Source organism: Falco biarmicus, chromosome 1 (assembly GCF_023638135.1).
Source record: "Falco biarmicus isolate bFalBia1 chromosome 1, bFalBia1.pri, whole genome shotgun sequence".
In the NCBI taxonomy this organism is placed as follows: domain Eukaryota; kingdom Metazoa; phylum Chordata; class Aves; order Falconiformes; family Falconidae; genus Falco; species Falco biarmicus.
In genome coordinates, this window is record NC_079288.1 from 114,000,893 (window position 1) to 114,022,722 (window position 21,830).

Sequence of the window (21,830 nt, forward strand, 5' to 3'; positions counted from 1 at the left end):
ATGTACATTATTGTTGCTTGTTATTTAAGAGTATGAACTCTGGTTTTATAGACATTAAGCTAATATTTTCATTTTGTGGTAGAAACTTACTACTGAAGGTGAAAATGTGCCTGTATATGGGAACCTCCACTTCTACAGCTATTAAACCAAACCAGAACAAAACTGACTAATAAGCCTAAATTTGAAAAGGAAGAACTACCTTCCTGGAAGCCAACTCAAATATTCTCAATTAATAAGGTAAAATCTAGTAATTTTAAATACATGGCAGCAGGCACTACCAGGATCTTATAATAGCTATCACCAGCCTGGGATCTATACACACCCCAATAGGAAGAATTTCACTACAGCTAAAAAAATGATATAACAAAGAGACTTTATCTGCACCTAGAAAATATAGTGAAATATCAGCAATGGAAAATAGGGGTATTCTATCCTTCTAAATTAATAGACAATTTCCACCAACACTTAAAGCAGAAAGGCAGATTAGCTAAAGCAATTCTAAGACACAGATGATATTGTAAGGCAGTACCAGCTAAACCATGAGATTTAGGCTTCATTCTTCTGAGATTTTACTTAGCAATATATTGGATTTTCTTTAATTGTCCCCAAGATTCCCTTCTTCAAACCAGATGAGGCACCACTAATTAAGTAGAAGGAAAAACCTTTTACCATGAGAGTGGTCAGACATTGAAACAAGTTATACAGTAAGGCCAAAGCACCTCCATCCTTGCAGAAAGCTTTTAACTCAACTGGACAAGGCCCTGCACAGCACTGCCTGACTCTGAAGCTGCGCTGCTTCAAGCAGGGCTGAACCAGATGACTTCCAAAGTCTCCACTCAATCTGTGCAATGCTGTGATTCCATTCAATGATTCTATGAAAACAGGAAGCTAGAAGTGGATTTCTTTCCTTCTTTTCTGATAAAATCATTAATCTTTATGAGGAGATTTAAGACATTAAATTCTAGCACAGAACTGAACAGGTTACAAGTAACCAGTCTAATAAAGAGTCTACAAGTCAGCATAGTTTATGATCATCAATCTGAAGCAAGACTGTAAGGTCTTATATTCCCCCAGGAGATTAAGAGAGCTTCAAACAGACTGAAATCAGGGTTTCGGTCCTCAGATTCCAAACTCAAAATCACACCCTCTAGCAACACCAGACATGCAACTGGACACGCTGTATTGATAGAAGAATTATTTACTTAAAAAAAGAAAGAGAAAAGAAAAAAGAAATATGTCAGTATCTATACAGAAAAACAAGAAAGGATTTGAAAACAGAGGATGTTAGTTAAATCCTCACAAGCAGTTAACAAAACATGGCCTTGGGAGAAGGAACAGGCACCATAAATATGTAGTAACAAGATAAGCTCAAGGAGAAACAAATGGTTAATGAGACTAAACACAACATGACTTGAAATATCGCTGAACTATCCTAACTGGCATACTAAAAGATCCACCCTCGAGCAAAGAAACCCCCTACTAACAAAGACCCCTCCCCACAGAACATGTTGGTAAAAAAGAATGTACCTTTAAATGGAGACAAGGCTCATAAGAACCAAGGAAAATTAAGTGTGACTAAACATAATTGCAAACAATTGTTCAACATGAATACAATGTTTTACTCTGTGTTAAGAGGTGTGTTAGCTGTGTGGATTTACCACCCAGCTCTGCCCAGACATGCAATAAACATCTCCGCTGTGTGTGGATGGGCTCTTGCTCGCTGGGGCCAGAACCCAGATTTGGGATAACAGTATTACCATAAACAACCTAAATCTACGTAGTGTTTACAATTTGAATCTCAAAAATGTACAATAACACATTCTGAAATGTATATCTTAGGATCACATACTATCTGCAAATATAACGTTCAAAGGTTTGTCTAAAATAAGGAATCATTAGGACTGATCAAGCACAGATCTTACTTGGTTTGTTCCATGTTATTACAAAAAAAAAAAACAACCCATGACATCATAATCGATGCTCTGAACTTACACAAAGGTCTCATTTCCTCAAGATACTCGATTCAAACATGTTTATTCTGAGCACCCTTGCCACATACTTTCTAGAACACAGAATCAAACAAGTGGGCCAAAACTGCTTTTGCCTGCAAAGAATTAACCTCAACCTCAAGGCTCCGAACCTCATACTCCTATCACCTTCAAACCAATCCCCTCCCCAATTTGTAGGCTTCATATTTTTCAGCAGTGGCGCAAACACCTGCACAGTTAATTTAAGCCCAATAACAAAAATATTTGAGTTTCTTAATTAACTTTTTAGACAAGTAAAGAGTATTCTGTAGAGTCTGACATTAGAACCACTGTTGACTACTGTTTTGTAGACTATGCGCACTTTCACCAACGCTGAACTCCAAATGAAAAACTGCTTTTGGGTGGGAGCTGGACCCCCTCTGTTCCATCCCATTGCTCTGGTTATGTGATGGGCCATCCTGTGTCATCTTTAGTTAGCATAATTAAATGCTGAACTATTCAACATTGTTACTAATGGGACAACAGCTATCATTTCAGTATGATTAACCTTGTGAAGAGAAGCCTCATTCTCTGCATAACTGATACAGATAGAATTCCCGTTCTTCAAAGCTGTTCCTGCTCTTAAAAGCAGAGTCAATGCTCTTCAGAGCAGAAACAAAAGCCAGAAAAGGAAACAGAAGTAAACCTGCTGACATGCCTGAGACTGTCCCAAGAAGCATTAAATCTGAGATCTGGTAGGTGAAGATTAGATGTTTTGGTTACTAAATCCTCTCTGAACTGCATTTACTTGGCTCCTGCTCTGTTGCAAGCAATGACTGCACTTTTATAACAAAAGCTGATATTAATATGGGACATAATCATCATGAATAAAAATACAGAGGATTTTTTTTCCTGTTTGACGAGATTGAGAGAAACTTAAAGGCCTCAAGAGGACCTCCTGCCTCATATCACACTAACACAAGCATGCCTAATATCCATATGTACCTAACCAAGACAGTATTTCTGGTATCTCTGAATAGAAAAAAAAAAGTTATCTGTGCAACCTCAGACAGTAACTTCTATCACAAAAGTATCTTCTTAGCCACATCAAAGAATCTGGCAGCTCAGGTGCAAATCCCTCAGCTTAGAAAAACAACAAAACAACAACAACTGAAGATGCTCAGACTACCAGGCACCCCACAAAGAAACCGATTTTTTACAATATTTTACTTTTTAACCAACAGGGCAAAGGGCCCAGTCATGTCTGGAGTTTTCCTTGGCAACATTTTAATTTTCTCTAAACAAAGATACTTGGGTTAAAGCACAAACAAGCAATATACTTGTCAGGATACTGACTATAAGCAATGAATTTCCTCTAAGAACTCTGAAGTAGACCCTTGAAGTAGTCATACATCCCAGAAGAGACACAACAAATTTCTGCTTTCCCTCGCTGATGCTTCAGGTAAGGCTTCATGAGCCGGCTGAACCAACTAGCACCAGCTCAATGATGCCAAAAAGCAAGCACCCTTTCTCATATGAGCCTATGACTAATCTAACCCCACACACACACTGAAGAGATTCAGTTTATTAGTCTTCTAATTACAGATTATTTACTAATCTGTGTTCAACTTCAGACAGACTCCGCAGTATCATGGAAGTTATCCTTAGGAAGTACGCAACAAGGCCTCTATTTCGCAGTCACCAAAGCTCTGCTGACTCTCATCAGGAGACCTTCTTGTTCCTGGAATTCTGCATCTCCTAGGAATGATGCAAGCCTAATGACAACATTGCCATTCGGTGCTCCAGACATTCCAGATGCATTATGCCCTTTGCAATTACTCCTCTAAGCCAGATGAGAGCAATTACTAGTTGCCAAAACTAGAAAAAGAAACTGGAACAGTATTGACATGAGAGTATCTACAAACAGAAATAACAAGAGGTACCAAAAAGTAAATCCCATGGAACAGAACCAAAGGTTCGACTCAGGTATTGCTTCAAAGAATGAACAAGGCAAATAAGATTGCACTGCCCTTTCAAAAACAAGAGGAAAAAACCCACCATGTGGCTAATATTAAGAAAGAGCACTTATTTGATAATAACTCCTATTATATTCAAAGCTCAGCTCTGCATTACTTCTCTAAACAGAGGGCACACAAAGAAGCCATTCTAAAGCTACAATTATACGATCACATCATGTTGAAGCAGGTAATACAACATTAATGTAAAAGTTACACTAACATGAAAATTAATCACCAGTACTGGCAAATTATTAGCATGCACAAATCCTTCTGAATTCCTCACCTTTGAATTTTAGACTGGGCACACAGCTTGCTTAAAATCTGCTCAGTCAAGAAGATTCTTTTAAAGTCCCTAAACAGTATGTCTTATCCCAAATGACAATATTAATGCTGCTTCTTCTTCTCATTAATTTTATGTTTTCAAATGAAATACAAATTCTCAATTTAATGTAAATATGAGGAACATTTTCAGTGTGATCAGGATTTTACTAAGATATGCAAGTGCTATACTACATGAACATTCAAGTATTACACTACACACGCATGGATATAGTTAAATAATATAGAAGACAAATTCTTTTAGTTGAAAAGACTTTTAGAAAGGTTTTTTTTATATAAAAAAATAGAACAAATTTCTAATGGCCTCCTGCTTAACTACTTTAGATATTATTCTGTTCTTCAGTGTACAATAGCAGCTTTTTCCTTGCGCCTTAAAAATTAATTGAAAGAACTCCAAGAAGGTCTTCATCTTTCTCCTACTGTCATCTTTCTGCATCACTATTATTCACATATCTGAAGACACTAACCAAGATTGCCATCTAAATCAGTTTAGAGTTCAGTGTTTACTCATGTTTAGATCAGTGATGAGTATAATATGCAACTGTTTTTACATCATTGCTACATTGCTAATATTCTGTTACTTAAAGAACTTTCCAAAACACCTCTGGAGGCCCGAGTGAAGATAGCAACAGAGGCTGTCCCCTGCAAATCCTACTAAAAAAATCATGAACGTATCTAAGCAGAAAACCCGCCTCAAAACTAAGCAGTAAAACTCGTTTATAACTGCCTCCTCCCTTCAGAAGAGGAGACTACAGGTAAGATAATGACATGAGAGCACCACACAGCCTGTTGGAAAAGCAGAAAGGTTGATCTTCTGAAAATAAGGCCTTGTTTGTCAGCTTGAGTAAACTCACAGAAGTTTCCCGTTTATGCTACCTCCCATACAGTGGAAGATCTAAACATAAGATGTCATCTAAAATGAACAGAGCTGGCTTCCTCTTAGTTTCTAATTAACCTTCTTCATGACCCTAGCAAAGCATAAGAAAGAAGCCACATTAGCAATGAAAGCAGCAGCCTTAACCTGAAACTATGGCAGGAACATCCACAGTATAATAAACATACATTACCTTAACATACTAAACAGCCTAACTTACAAAACCATTTTGAAACGTTGGTCTTTTAATGTTTTTTGTTTGTTTATATGGAACCCAAGTGACACCTTCAAAAAAAGACAAGACTAAGGTAAAGAGACTTTTCCCCCCTTTACAGTGGAATACAGTACCTGCACAGAGCTTGAGTCATACTTGCATCTTTCACATTTGGATCTGTAGTAAGGCTCCTGATGAGTACTGTAATCATCTGTAATGGTATGTGCTGCACAAGACTTGCCAGGGCAACAGAAGGTTCAAATGAAGAATCTGTAATAGTTGAACATGCCATAATATAAGTAACTAGAAAATCCCATAGGAAAAAATAGGCTTTATCTTCTATCCTACAACTTTCACTGTAGTTGTACAGTTTTGAGACAGTGAGTCTTTCCTACATCTAACATTCTATCATCACAAAACAAAACAAAGTTCAAATGAATTAAAGACAATTAATAGCCCTGAATTACAAACTCCTTTTGTCCACCTAAATATCCATGCAAGAAAGTGGCTGACAACTTCTTCCTCCACCCTCAGAGCTGAGAAGTGGGTTGGGGTTTTTTGGTGGTCTGTTTTTCTCCTAAAAAGTAGCAACATACAATTGTTTATCATAACTGACATTAAGCCTAAGGATCCAATGCAGCTGGTATTTCCCACATCCTATCTCAACAACAGCCTGCTAACCATGCCAGTTATGGCAAAATTGAACCTTAAGTCTCCTGAGTGTCTCAACAGCAAAGACACTTTCTAATGTCAGCTAATACAGCACTTCATAGATCTGAGGTCAAGAAGGACCTATTTACAGCAGCATCAACTCGGGCAGTGAATGCTTCCTACGATACCCAAGTATTACATGTTCCTTACATACAAGCCAGTTCTTGTAGGCTAAACAGTTCCAAGACCCAAGGTGTCTCTTTGGAGGGAACAAGAAGGATGAGGTGCTTTTGATACCAACCAATTTAGCTTTTCCCTAACGGGACACCCAAAACTCTGTTCCAGCATATCATCTAAAGCATTGCAACAGTAGTTTTTCCAAAACCAGCCACCATTTCCCCGCTAGCTTCATTCTGACGCGGGGATGGGGGAAGGCTTTGCTGTCTCGACGGCCACCACGATGATGCATTTCAGCATCTGGGCGAGGAAGCAACGGCTGCAAGGCAGCGCCTGCAGAGGGACCGATGCTGGCGGCGGGGAGAAGCCCCGCTTTGCCGGCAAAGGGCCCCCTCCCCCCCGCACGGCTCCCTCCCGCCTCCCCCGACCCCGCTCCCCGGCGGGCGGCGCTCACCGGCGGCGGAGATGACGGCGAAGAGCTCCTGCAGGGAGGGCAGCAGCGTGTCGGGCTCGGCCTTCCAGACGCTGCGCAGCAACCCGCTGACCTGCGTTACCTGCGAGACGTAGAGGCGCAGCTCGGCCTCCCGGCTGCCCTGGCTCTGGAAGTGGGCGATGCTGCGGACCAGCTGCTGGCAGAAAGCGAGCGAGAGCTTCCTGCCGCGGGGCAGGCACTGCGGGAAGTCGCCCAGCAGCTGGCAGAGGCGGGCGCAGAGCGGCGGCGCCGGCCGCTCGCACACCAGCCGCAGCGCCTCCACCTGCAGCAGCTCGAAGAGCTCCAGCACCGAGGGGCAGCTCATGATCAGGCGCAGCCCCGCCTGGATGTAGTCGAGGATGGCGGGGGTCGCGGTTGCTCAGCTCGCCGTAGCCGCGCTGCAGGAGGCCGAGGACGAGCCCGCGGTTGAAGAAGGCCTCGAACTCGTCGCGGTGGTAGCGGCCGTAGGCCTCCAGCACCTGCCGCCCCACCTGCCGCTGGAAGGGGTCGGGGCCCTGCAGCACCAGCCGGGTGCTGAGAGCGAACATGGCACGGCACTGCGCCTGGCTCAGCGGCGTCTCCGCCGACTCCACCACCCGCCGCACGATCACACGCTTCAGCGGCAGCGGGTGCGACGAGCTCACCAGCCCCTCCAGGATCTTGTCCATGGCGGGCGCGCCGGGCGCATCGGCCGAGCGGCGGCGGCGGCGGGCCGGCCCAGGCCTCGGCAGAGGCCGCCGCCGCCGCCTCCCCGCGGCCCTCCCCCCGCCCCGCCGCGCTATGCCGGCCCAGCAGTAGCGGCGGCGGCCGCCGCTCCCGCGCCCCGCCCGCCCCTCGCACGGGCGGCGGCGGCCCCGCTCTCCCGCCCCCGGCTAAGGCAGCGCCGCGGCCCCAGCGGCCACCGCCGAGCGCTTCCCCCGCCGACCCGGAAGCGAAGCGGCGCAAACAGGAAGCCGGCACGCCGGGTCGGGCGGTCACCGCGCGCGCGCTAGCTGGTCGCCGCACGCCCGCCCCCTCGCTGCGGCGCCGGCCAATGAGGAGCGAGGGCGGGACGGGGTGGCCGCTCGACCCCTCCCCCCCTGCTCCGCGGCGGGTCGTGGTGGTGAGGGGCTGGGGCGTCGTAGTCGCCTGGTCAGCGTGAGGGGCTGCGAGGGGCCGAACGGTGTAAAGCTGGCGTGTGCCGCGCACCTTTTACAGTTTTTACAGCGTGTGCCGTGCAGCTTTTATAATCTCTTCTCCCGCGCACGTACGGCCCCGCCGGCCCCCCGGCCGCTCAGCCCGCAGGCGCGGGGATACCCCGGTGTGCTGAGGCTATTGAAGCTTGCTTATCCCTCGTTTTGACCCAGTTTAGCTCCAGTTCCCAACGTGCGAATTTTGTTAGTATACCTTGCATTTTCATACCAGAATACATTTCCAGCATAAGAAAATTGAGAGTTCTGCAGTTTCCAAGGACTGAGTGTTATCTCTGGAGGACTAGGTGACAAGAAAGGTCACAAAATGGAATTAAAAGCACCAGCAGCAGTAAGCAAACCAGGAACCAAACTCCACTTCCGTAATCAAATAAAATCCTTTAGGCCAGCTCACCGTCACATAAGCTGGGTGTGCTGGTAAAGCCCTCTCCTTGGTTCTCTGTTTCTCAATATAAATAATTTCATGCTACGTGGTTGACTAACGCCTGTAATTCGGCATCAGGAAAGTATGGAAGGTAAGCCTAATTAATCCCTGGTAATATTTCATGTGTAACAGATGCAGAATCTGAGCTGGAGTTTAGGTTGTCAACAGATAGTGGTAACTTAAGGGTAACAAAAAAGGTCCGCAGACCCTACAGGGACAGTTGTAAAACACTACAGCTGTCAAAAAGCAAAACACGAAGTCAAGTTCAGAGTTAACTTGAAAATCAAGTCCACTGTTTACAATTTCAGATGTTCAGTTAAACTGCTCAGATAACTAACTTTGCTCCTCCACGCTCCAGTTTTCTGTCGTCCTCGCAGATGTAAAGTCTAGTTCTAGAAATCGCTGTACACTAAACCAATTGCAATTGCTGAGTCATCGCATTCCAGTATAAATTGTGTTGATCAAGGGCTTTTTCCTGAGAACTTTACAAAGGTCAGACAATGTTGCCACCAATATCTTCATTATCTAAATTATCTTTGTAAAGTGTACAGTATTGGAATGATGTCTAAATTGACTTTTTGTTTGTTTTAATCAAAAGAACTCTGTAGTTAATACCCATAAAAAAATTAACCTTAAAGAAAGTACTGGATTATATAGCTTGTATATCTATGGAGCTTAATGCTTTGCCTTTAGTAATCTGTACCACAAATTTTTTAACTTTCTTAGGTTCACTAGTACAAACTTTTTTTTTTCTTTTTTTTTTTTTTCCCTAGCACTATTCTTTTTTCTTCTGAAGGCAGAAGGGGAGAGGAATCCATTCAGGAGGCCAACCAGAACTCTGAAAGTAAGGGGAAGGACTGAAATCAAGATAACAGACACTCATACACTCATATATAGAAAGGGGTAAAGTGAGACCTTATCTGGAGACAGGATCATGTGGAGAATGGAAAGAGAAAGAAAGTTTAGAGGTGTCAGAAGCTGCTCAGATACATCAGGGTGTATGAGAAAGAGAATGAAGGAGGAGAAATGGAGGAAGACAGGTAGTATGGCAGCCTTATGGGGCATATGATGGAGTAGGAAAAACAAGGATGACAAGAGGGGCAGTTGCCATGAGTAGCAGGGAAGCGAATGTGAAAGAGCTGGAATAGTCGTCTGAAAAGTTGGAGACATACAGGTGGCTGGCAGGTACATGAAGATACAGGGAATGCAGAAAGCACAAGCATATGCATATTAGCAGGGTCAGGAGCTCCTGTGAGCTAGGGGATCAAAGGTCTGAGCAGGTTTTTAGAGCTTTGTCCTTTGTTTACATAGCCTTGTGGATGAGAGGGGAGGCAGTGTCTGCTGCTTGGGATGAGGGAACCGTCTTCCTGACAGCCCAGGAGCATTCTTCCTAGCAGCCCAGTCATAGCAGTTGCTGTGTAGATGAGGCAATTTCTCCAAAAAAGGCCACAGAAAGGTCTGAAAATCTACAGCCCCAAAAAAACCCTAAAATTGATAGTTGGAGCTGTGTAGTTGGAGAGAAGGTAAGGTACCTCTAGGTACCTAGGAGCTAGGAAATAGTATTCTTATTTGCATTCATATGAGCAAGTATGCATAACCCCCTATATTTAATGAACTTATTTCAAGTACTAGAACTAGCAATGAAAACCAAGTGGTTAAGAGTTATGATGGTTGGTTGAGTCACTGAGTATGCTTATGACCTCAGAGCTAAGAATAACCTGAGCTGTGGGGATGATCCATGATAATTACAACTTGCTATTAGGTATGCAATTAGGAGTATATACTTATGAGCTAAATTTTGGAACACAGCCTGTTTCTCTGTTTTCAATGAAATCCAGCTCCTATGTAAAAAGGTATTACTGAGTTGTGACAAAATGAAAAATAAGGGAATTCTTCAGGGAATAAAACATATCTTAATTTTGTCTGAAAAAGTAAGAAAAAAACCCAGTCATGTTTCGTCAAAACCAAAGATTATTGACAAATCTGAATAATAATGACTCATTGTGAAAGAGCACAAATAGCAGTAGAACGTTAACCATGGTGGCATCTTCTAAATGACTCAAAAATCTTAAAGACAGTAAGGCAGAAAGGAAACTTTCTACTGAGAGCCTTGAATTAAAGATATCCTGTCAGCCTACAGACATTTTATACTTTACGCATGAGATGACTGCTTTCTCAACAAACATTTTGTAGGTAAGGGGACCATCCATCGTGGACATCCTAAGGGCTGCTGAGGTTCTAGATGTGACATCTGCCCATTCCTTATGCCACCCACATGAACAAGTCTAACACGCTGGACTTCCTGCTGATGTACAGATATTCACAGTGCATGTACAGTGAATTCAATCTCACTGAGAGGTAAGATCCCCCAAAATTTGCAGTAAGTTCAAGGCATCTGACATTGAACACCATGTGGCTTGGCTGTGTGGTCACGTGACTGCTAAATCTAGTGCAAGATGAGCAATGGGAGCCTGGGGAAGATGGTGAGCAGGCCTCCTTTTTCAGTCACAGCTTGCTGTTAAATCAGTTTCACTGTAACATGAAGCTGCACCATGTGTAAAGAGCCTCTGAGCGCTAATCATGGCTCTGATATCAGCTCCATTGGTGGCTGCAAGCACCTTATTTAACTGCAGGGTCGGTGTCTGTTAAGTATAAATAGGAGTAGCTTGGTACTTCAGAGCACTGTAAGGGTCAATTAGATAATGTTTACCAAGTATTAATTAATTATTTTAATTTTCTAAGTGTTGATTAAAAATGCCTGAATGTTGAGTCATCGTGTTCTAGTTGTACACTGTCACATCCCAAACATTTATTTGTCCAGTAAACAACAGGGCACAGGTTTATTTATCCAAAAATCAAGACAGCACAGCATGTAGCCTCAGTGTCTTACTGAAACCTGCTATCATGATGCAATTATTTATTTTGGAGGAGAAAAGCTTTGATTTGGAAGAGCTGTTTTGTCTCCTGTGGATACAATCTGTATGATTCTGTTTTGCATATATTATATATATTTTTTTTTTTTTTTTTTTGCCATGTCAAGGAGCAACATGTGACTGAATGTGACTTTATTACCCATTCTGTATTGGTTTTCATCTGTTGTAACAGGATAGATGTTGCAGAAATTGCGTTTGCTATTCAGAAGACCTGTGTAGTAATGGACTTGAAAATGAGGGGCATCCATAGCTTCAGCCAAGTAACTGACTGTTAACAACTGTGATTAAAGGCTGCAGTCCAGCAGTGGTGGGAGATCTGGGTAGCTGCTCAGCATTCATGTGGTGATAATCTGGCTGGGTATTAGGCTGAGACACTAAAAAGTTTAAGGAGACTCAGGCCTCTGTTGGGATTAAAAGACATACAGTGCAGACTGCAGGGCCAGGAAGTTCATGTCTTAAAAGGCAGGCATATCCATATGAGATAAACTGATAGACTGTATCTGCCACTGGAAATTTCCAGGAATAAGAAGCATCTCTGTGCTTCAGCATGGCTCAGATTTAGTTTGGCTGAAATGCTGTGTTTAGACTCAGGCTTCTTTGCTAGATACATCTGCCTTCTTTACTAAGTACTCTGTCTCAGTAAGGGGTTCAGCTGGTCCACTGTGATGAGTGTATTTTGTCCTTTTACTCAAAAGCATAAATGGCAAACCTTCGTACGATATCTTTCTCTCAAATGTCCATTACATGAATAAACAAAATTGCTTGTTACCAAATATACTGTTTTCACTGATGTCTACCTCATTGCACATTGCACACTAAAGAAAATGAATCTACTATCCGTAGTGAAACAATGGTAGTTAGATTGATATTTGGACAATTGTAAACTTAGCTGTGCATTAGACTCTCCTTGGTTGTTCTTCACTTACGTCTCTGTGAAATTTAGAATGACATCAGTGAAGTCCTGCAGAGGTCAGGAAGGGTTAAGGTACCTAGACATTCACAACAACTACCCAGAGGCAATGTATATGCCAACAGCTTATGTTGCACAGGTAGCATGTGCATAAGTTTTCAAAGCCCTGACAGTCTAAAAAGTGAACTTTTGGGGGCTCCATCTCTCTTCCTTCTCTTGCACTGCACAAAATGTTCACAGTGAATGTCCCAGATTTTAAAGTTGACATAAACTGCATTATGTTTAGGATATGTAAGGCTAGATGTTTAAATATGGAGAATCAGGGTAAGTTATGCCAAAACCCCTTGAATTTGTGTAGTCCTTTATCTATTTTGCTTGTGCAAATGCCTGTTTTGCATGCATACATTTGCAATACAAATGCAACTCGAGTGTGTTCATATGAAAATGTGGCATTATGTAGGAATTTATATGCCATGATTTCAATGATTTCAGGAAAAAAAATTGTAATGGTGATCATCTCTTTCAAGTACAGACTGCTCTTAAAACAAGAAAAGCCATGCCTATATGAAGAGTTTCCTTTGATGAAATGATACATTTGATAAAATTCAGATACCTGCTGTGGAAATAGCCTGTTTATAGAAATAGAGTTATACATCAGCCCAGCTATCTGACAGAAAGTAATAAAAGTAGATTGCCTGCAAGGTCATCTGTGACTCAAATTAGACAGAATATGGACTGTGGAAGTCAGCTGCAAGGCTATGGCAGAGAACAATGGATACTTCATTGAATCTGCCCTAAAAGATGTATCAAATATCACACCTTTCTCTAGAAAGAAAAGATTCAGTAGGTGAAGAAAATAATAAGCATTGTACTTCACTGCATATTATGCACAAATGACTTGAAAGGTTTTTCACTATGTGATATTTCTACAATTTTAGTGAAAAGTTTGGTAGTTGCACATGCCTCCAAATAGATATATATTCTAATTTGTAAAAAATGTGATAGCATACTTCATTTGGAAAAGTAGCAGGTGTAGCTTAAGTTAGAATGCTGGTTTTTTATCAGTTTTTAATGAGATACTAGGCAGAACCTGTACTAAAATGCTTACAGCCATTGGCTGATACTTACAATGTCTGCTGCTTAATGAAGGAGTAAATTGTATCATAAATCTCTTATTTTTATTGCCATTTCTTCATATGAGGAGTGCAAATGACCTTTCAAACTTACAAATTTCTGCTGTCTCGTTCTTCAAATATTATGTGTATGTATTGTAAAGGAATATTGTAAAAAAATGTAGGTTGTCCAAGACCAAATATCAAAGATGTTGATGCTATCAGATCTGGATATATATTTTATGGATGACATTTGAAGGAATAACTGAGGACCAAATGCACATTATCATTAAAAAGTAATAAAAAATATGTGGTGAATCCGGGGGGGGGGGGGGGGGGGGGGGGGGGGCGGGCGGGGAGGAGGGGGGGGAGAAAAAAAAGAAGAAAGTAGGCAGTTAAGTTTCACAGAACAGAAAGTTTACCCCCGAGAGATATGACCATGGCTTGATTGGTGTGTACCTTAAAATAAGTGCTTCACATTATTAGAGCCTGGGGATTTGCCAGTATTAAAAGAGGTATATATCCTGTGAGGAATCAAGCATCTCTGTGTACCTTTTCTTATTGTTACGTTATAACACTTTTTTCACTAACCCAGCATTTTGGCTTGTATGAAATCCTTTGCCCTGAGCTAACAAAACAAAATGTTTCGGTATATGCCTGATAATGTGGCACAAAAGAAGTTTCATTGTTTTCAGTGGTGCTACTGTAATGTTCAATTGGTCATCCTTGCCTGGGACTTTTCTGCTCTGCTGAGGTGTAGACTCCTCCTAAGTGAAGTAATCCAATGTGTCTTGCGCCTTGGTTTGTGCCTTGTTTTGCCTTGTGCTTGTTACAGCATGTAAGATCTATGCACCGTTTTTAAACTCTGAGGTCTTAGTGCTTTTCTTCTCCTAGTTTTTTCGAGGGTTTTGTTTGGTTTTTTTATAGCATACATGGAGTCTAAATTTTCTCTTACTTCCATAGTGCTGTCATTACCACTGGTCAGGCTTTATAGATTTCATGAACTGTATGACTTCCTTTTTTCTAATTATTTTGCCAAAGATTAAGCATTGGCTTTCCCAGGGTCTGAAAGTATTGCCCCAGGTCATAACCAGGATTTTTCTTTCTCCACTTAAGCCATCAAAAATCCAATATGGGTTTATGAGTTGTAAGTCAGTCACAGCCTTCTCTTAGCATCTATTTTTTTTTGGGGGGGGGGGGGTCTCTGTTTAAAAATACCTGGCTTGGACCTTAAGGCAGACTTCATATGTCTATAGTTTCACCATTAGCTCCCTTCTGATTCTTGACTCTTTCCTGGCAGCTACTTGCTTACAGTTGTGAAGCAAGTCATTGTTTGTTATTCATGTTTTATTTTTAAAAGAGTGTCAGTGCTGGTAAGTCCCAATTCAGTATTTCTTTGGTTATGCACACAATATTCTGAATTATTCAGTAAACACTGTGTCAGAAATATCTGACAGAGGTCCCTTTCATCCTCAGTCATCATTCTGACTGCATCTAACCTACATTGCATGGTGGAGATACCCAACTTAGTTCCAGCCTGAGCAGGTATGTCTGTGCCCTGCCTCAAGTAATAACTAATGCAATTTTTTCATTCACAGGGGCACAGCTGGGCTGCTCCTGCTTCTGACTTCTGACACTGGAGTTTGGTTGCCACTGGTTTAAGTATCTCTTTGTTGTGGGTTAGATAGGTCCTTCATTACCTGAAGAAAGTCTGTTTGATCAGGTCAAATTGGCTTTTAGAGCCCACCTGCAGTGTTGAAGCATTACATCGCTGAAATCTGTAACTCCTGTCAAATATAAGTGAAATTGAACCTTTTATTCTAATGCTTACCATGAGCAAGAGGAGGGCAGACACGCAGACGTGACCACATATGCCTTGTTTCCTTCTAACACTTAGCAAAGGTATCTGACTCCTGGCTCAAGGAACCCTGAAAACACTACAGAGATTGTACACATTGTGTACACTGAGTAAGTTCACCCAGCAATGAAGTACTGCGGAGCAGGAAACACAGTAGCTCTGGACAATAACAAGGGACAGAAGATGAAGAGTATTTTATGCAAACATGCAATCATGTTTAATGAAACAGAAGTCAGATGCAGACCCACTAGCATAGATCCTCCAAAATCAGGGACAACGTAAGAAGTACATTATGCTGGTCTTGTAAAGACATCCTTCAAGATTTCACACTTAAGTGAGCAGATTGCAAGGAGTAATTTAGCCCTAAGACACAGTGTCGTCACACTGGTAATCAGAATGTACAATTAGTTTCTATCTTCTGCCAGAAATATCAGTGCAGTTTAGTGATTTTTTGGAAGAGTTTGCACAGTTGCTCTTTCATTGACCTGTGAAGATTGTGGGGTTTTTTGCTTTTGTGAATTTAGTTCCAATATTCAAATCCCCCAAAGAAATCTTAGCAACAAAGTAATATATCTAATTCAGATTATCCTGGTTTGGAATCTGTGATAATCTTCCAAAGTCAGCCTGTCCATATTTTGTGCAGTGTTGCATGCACTAATTCAAATGGTTAACAACAAAAGGAATTGTAGCAGTTTTTTGGTTTGAATAGCTGAATTGCTTAGTAAAAATGTGGATTACTAAGACAATTTGCTGTACCTCTAGATTACTTAAGATCCATGGAAAAAAAAAAATCATGGAGTATGGAATAACAATGCAGGGTCAGATGTGTACTCAAATGTGAAACTGTGTAAATACATTTTTATTTGGATTCCATTTTAAATTTCAGCACAGATGGAGCCAGTGATAATTCAATAGTGGTGGTATTTTGTCTTCATCTTAAACCAGGATCTGACATGTTCTTTGCTTACAGTAGCTGCTGAGGGGAGCTTAGGTTAATGTGTAAAATAATTGGTTCTCTGAACAGTTGGGCACAGTCTTAATCAGTTCCAGTTTCAGTATCAGATTTCTTTTAATCAGGGGGAAGTACAGTCTTTTTCTGATGCTCTGTGTGCACTGAAATTGGTTGGAAAGAAAATGCTTTCAACAGTGCAGCGTAGAAGCAAATGTTCAATGTTATAAATAACATATGGATAAACAAATATACTAATCTTTTTAGAGCTTATTTATGTTGAATCATGTGTCAGGGTGTACTATGGACTTTTCTGCCCTGATTTCAGTGATCTCATTCTCCTGGGAGAAGACCTATTTAAAGTAAAAGTTCATTTCATGTAAAGCAGAAATATGTGTAGAAAAAGAATATTTTTTCTTTATCGAAGACAAAATTCTCCACTACCTATTATCTAGAATATAAGTAAATGAAAATTCATTATGGGTGGCCCAAAACATTTAAAAAAATGAGGCAGATCTAGCCTCATCTTTTAAAAAATTACATCGTGTATACTGACAGCTTGATCTAGAACTTATCCAAATAAAAAGATGACTGATACTTTTTATTTTATGTGGTTGTTACATGGGTTTGAGTATCTTCATTTTCCTAGAATGATTTAAAGGCAGTGAGAGAATCACAGAAGGTTTACAGTGTTATAAACTAATGTAGGAAAATTTGGATGACAGAGAGGAAAATTAGTATTTATTTAAGTGGCTATAAATTGCTTTTGGTTTGTTAATGCTCTTTTAGCTTAATGTAATTCAGACACCTGATAAATACATGGAGCATTCTTTCTGATAAAAAGAATTGCTGTTTCAGTTCTTCAACAAAGATCTGGCTTAGGTTGGTCCCCTGGGGAGGGCTTGAAGGTACTTGCTACCCTCATCATCCCCTTAGGCCAGTCACCTTACAGTCTGGCCGTTCACCATTCAGAACTTCATTCTGTTGTAAGGATTCTTGTTTTGTGTTGTTTCTTGCACTGCTTATTATCACTGTAAGGGTAACAGCTTCCTAGCTCATGCTCGCTTCCTGTGTTTGCTGCTAGTATTGACCTGCTGTGTAGCTGTATTTCTGCTAGTGCTGGAGAAGGATCTTCCTCTCAGAGTAGATGAAGGCAGGTTGGAAGGCATTGCCATAAAACCTCTGCCTCTGAGGGCACTGTCTGACTGCACAGAACATGCAAATTCTTGTTTCTTATTGGTATTAGGCAGGTTCCCATCAAAGCTAAACCGTGACCAATGAACATCCTCTTGCTCTGCAACCCACCATGGTAAGGGGATGGTTACAGCAGCTGACATACCTCGGTTCAAGCAGTGCTGCCAAACCAGACATCCCTGCCTGAATGTGCTCTGTTGGGTATTTGTGACTCCTGCTTTCTACCAATGCTGCACAAACACCAGTGCTTTTGAAGGTAAGAGGCCTTTAATGCTTGGTCATTTAAAGTTTGTCTTCCCTACTGTCTCATAGAACCCTTGCAAAAGATTAATTGTGGCCCACGATTTGCTTGTGAAATAGACATTGTTGTAGACAGTTTAAATGATTCACCAAAGGCCATGAAATTATTTTACCGCACCTGGGACTCTAAGAGAATTATGCTTGACAGTATCTTGTAAAGCAATTTGATTTTGTTTATATTGTAATTTATCTGTATTTTAAAAGTGGATCAGGAGGACAAGAAATTGCACCCCTCACTTTCAAAGTGCTTTATGAGTATTAAAACCCAATAGGGTACATGTTCTAAAATGACTTATGTGCTTTTGAAAATTCCTCTGTAAACACCTTAACATTTTTCCTGATGAAGATCCACCTCATGTACTCTCATAAATATCAGCAAAACTACTTCATTTTCTTTTTGTGACTCTCTGTCAAACTACCTTTTGATGCGATACCTACGGAAGAGCTCCAGTTTGCTTTCTGTGATCATTCCTTGTTTTACTGGCCTTGATTGTCTTGTTATTATCTCCATGCTCCATCTATTTGTTCTCTCTTCTCTCTTTGCCCATATTTACATTGGTAGTGTTCAAGAACTGGACTGCTCTTTCCATTTTGTGCTTCTACAGTGTCTACTAGGATGTAGCTTGCTTCACAGTGAACATTTCCAGCAATGAAAAAATAATAATGCACAAACTTTGCACGGCAGGGAAAAAGTGAGTGAATATTACATGAACGTAGGCACGTCTGGCAACATCCCCACCCACAAAGGGACTGTTTGCCACTGCAGTGGTAGGAAGAGTTTCAGAATGGGGTAAAGATTACCAAATTCTTGTTCATAGTTTTGCCTTAGTATGCAGGCTTATGTCCTGACAGTAAGATTGCAGAGAGTACCCCATGAACAGATGTTTCATTAGGGTGGAATAGTGTAGCATTGGAAATAAGTAAAAATAGGGATGTTTAGATGAAAGGAGTTGGGATTCATCTGTAAAGAATGAAATTGAACTGATTTTTGCTTCATTTGGATAGTTAAAATAGGAAAAAGATAACCATTATAGTGCCAGTGACACACTTATTAGCACAATAGAAATAATCAGGATTCCAGTTTAATGAGATATTGTAGAATGTGAGAATATTTTGAAGTGCTAATGAAAAAGAAAGAAGTGTTATGAGAGGTTGAAAATGGTAATTGGTAGATAGTAATGCATTTAAGGAATAGTGACAGTTTCATATGAAGAAGCATTGTAAGAATGTTGATTAGCTTAATTGGGACAGGAAAGATTTACAGAAAGAAGGGATTCAAAAGAAGAGCAGCCTTACCCCTCCCCTTGCAAAGCATGGATTAGTATTATTTAAAACTGAGACAGGACAAAGCTTAGGGCACGCATAATAGCACAACTCCTTTTTTCTGCAACATAATTCCTTTCATGTCCATGCAGCCAAGAAATTATCCTCTGAATGGCATTGACCAACGCAGGTGAGTGGTAGGTGAGTGTAATATTGCAGAACATTTAGAAGAATTACTAATTGCAGAATGCTTTGCATTGTACCTAAGAGGTTGGAAACGTTCATATCCCAGCTGTTGGTTTGCATTGTCTTCTCTGTGTGGTAGGTGATGTGGGGCAGGAGCTCATTGCCCACAGGAAATGTGCATTCAGTTCTCATTTTGTGTAATCACTAGCATAATATTTAAGCCCTCTATACCTTAGTTTTTCACATGAAACAGAACTATATAATATGATGCTTCTGGCATGGTTTTTTGCATCTTATTTATCTAGACAATGAGACAGTCCTACTGGCAGGAGCTTTCAGTAACTAACACAACTGGATCCTAGTCTGGGCTGACTGAGTGTGACCCAGGTCTCAAACTGCCTGTTACAACCTGCCCTCTGCTCTGAGCAGCTGCTGTGCCTTTGCCCATTTCAGATGGATTAAATTAACGTGTTTCTTAAGTGAGCTCTACAATCCCACTTCTGGATCTGGAGCAATAGTGATAATCTGTTTTCTCAACAGGCCCTGAACAGGAATACCAATAACCATGAAACCATCTTTACCTTTTGGGGAAGACAGTAAGAATCCAGCCATCCTGGCTTTAGATGCAAACCAGGGAAACAGCAAGTGAGAACCTGAACTTCTTTCTGGGTGTATTTAGTGGGATCTTTCTTGTTCACAGGAATCACTGGCAAAATTCATACCATCTTCAGGAAGCAGAGTTAAATCCACTTTTTCCTTTAATGTCCACAGGCTTCTCTGTTAATGTGACAAATTTGTAATTCTGCAGATTCTGGGAATGCACCTTTACTATGAATTTTGTGCCCCTAATTGCTTTCCGCTAAGTAGGAATTCTATTTAATCTCACAATACTCTACAACCAATTCTGCCAACTTCACACAATGAAAACTTGTCCTTTTATTTGGCTTTTATTTTACCTTACTTACTTATGATACTGCAAACACTTTTAGAAATACCTTTAACATAAAAGGAAGATTTTCTTTTTAATTCAAAGCCATCTAATACCAGTGTCCAAATACCTTATGTTGCTTGTCATTAACATAATTAATTTCTTAAAATAGAAATAATTTACCAGATTCATCCTAATCATTATTCTCTGATTTGTCAGCTGGAGTTAGACCACATTTAATGGTAATGCTATGTAAAATCTGAAATACTGGGAATACATAACATATTTCTGAAGGGCATGATGATAATCAGATTTGTCTAGACATGTAAAACACATTTTTGATGCTGTAAATTCCTCCAATTAATTTCATGAGTTTTTGAGACTCATAATTTAACTCAGGTGTAGTGTGGGAATTAGAAATTTTAATAGTCACAAAGTTTTTAACAGAAAAGCCACTGCCCTCTTAAAATAATAAGGCCACATCACCACGTGTTGTAAATAATATTAGTGTATTCTTTCCAGTATTTAATGCATTCACTAAGCCTTTTACTTAATGCAGGTACTTGTCTGTCTGAGGAGGAATAAATTTAGACATTAGCCAATATAGTGTATCAACTTGTAACTTAATGGCATACTGTCTTCTCCTGATAGCCATGCAGCTGTGAGCTTTTTCAGTTCATTATGCTTCTCTCATTCTGATGCAGCACATGCTGGCTGCAGCAGGAACTGGTGCTTACATATAGTCCCTCTCCAATGTGGCTGTGGAGTAGCAGATGATTTTCCATCACAGGTCTGTTCGGTATGAAAATAATGTTGTCCAAACCAGCACTGATAAGCTGGTCATATGTTTTAAAGTTGCAAAGTCAGAGGTACCGCAATGCTAGTTTTTAAGCTGGGCAGTGGTGTGGCCAGTCCTGCGGTCAGATGTCTGCATGTTGCTGCCACTTCAGAGCCATGGAAAACCCGCTATTTTTCATAGCTGTCTCTTCAGTTCCCCTTGCTTTCCCCCAAAGTCTGGTGTACAAGCAGTTTGCAGAAGCACAGCTCTGCTGGTAAATATATTCGTCTGAAATGATGACATATCATCTGCCAGGTTGAGCCTTTTCCCATCCCAGTTTGAGTCTGGAGTGAGGATTCTCCATTCCTCGTTTCCCCAAGTGGAAAGAGAGGTTTGTCTTTCTCCCTCCAGCCCCTGCCCCCCGTGACTGTCCAAAGGCAATATAACGAAATGTGAGCTGGTGCAGGAGACCTGGGTGTGTTGAGCATAGCCATGGAGGGCTGAGAGCAGTCTATCTCCATTGTCTGCCTGTCTGTCTCCCTCAGTCAGCTTGTGTCTCCACTGTCAGCCTCCACAGAAGCAGAGGCCAACTGAGGAAGATGGGCTGTTTTGTGGAAAGGACAACCCCTGCCCCAGCAACACCCAAGCTAGGCTGGTCTCCAGTCCCACTCAGCTGCCCTGCTCTTGGCTGGGACAGTGGGATGGGGTCCTGGCTGCTAGACCCCCTGCAGGTAGCCCCCACAGCTCTCATTCCTAAGGGAGCAGCCAGCTCTTGCTGCACTTGAAAAGAGCCACCTAGAAAATAAAGGCTTGGAAATCACACTGACGTTTAAAAAACCAAATATCCATCACTGAAAAATATACTTATGTCTTTTTTTTTCCTCCCAGGAGAAACTTATAACAACCTGCTTATACAGCTTGACTGTATTAATGTAACTGCTCTTTACTGCTAATAGTAATTACAGGGAAAGATTACACAGAGAAAATAAATTTTATCTTCCTTTGAAAGGTGTGGTGTGAAGTTTTGGTGTGTGAAATCCAATTCAAGCTGGGAGCTGTCTGACTTCCCTGAGTAAAATAAGCCCATTGTGGA

The 21,830-nt window shown here is 41.2% G+C and overlaps 1 protein-coding gene across 1 annotated transcript in view; it reads right to left on the bottom strand.

Moving 5' to 3' along the window:
• USP38 (ubiquitin specific peptidase 38) overlaps positions 1 to 7,621 on the bottom strand; it is a 30,560-nt gene extending 22,939 nt beyond the window's left edge. Inside the window, 3 exon segments of the mRNA XM_056362747.1 lie at positions 5,547 to 5,682; positions 6,695 to 7,079; positions 7,081 to 7,621. Coding sequence (XP_056218722.1) covers positions 5,547 to 5,682; positions 6,695 to 7,079; positions 7,081 to 7,380 — 821 coding nt within the window. The 5' untranslated portion in view covers positions 7,381 to 7,621.
• Between the last annotated feature and the right edge of the window lie 14,209 nt (positions 7,622 to 21,830).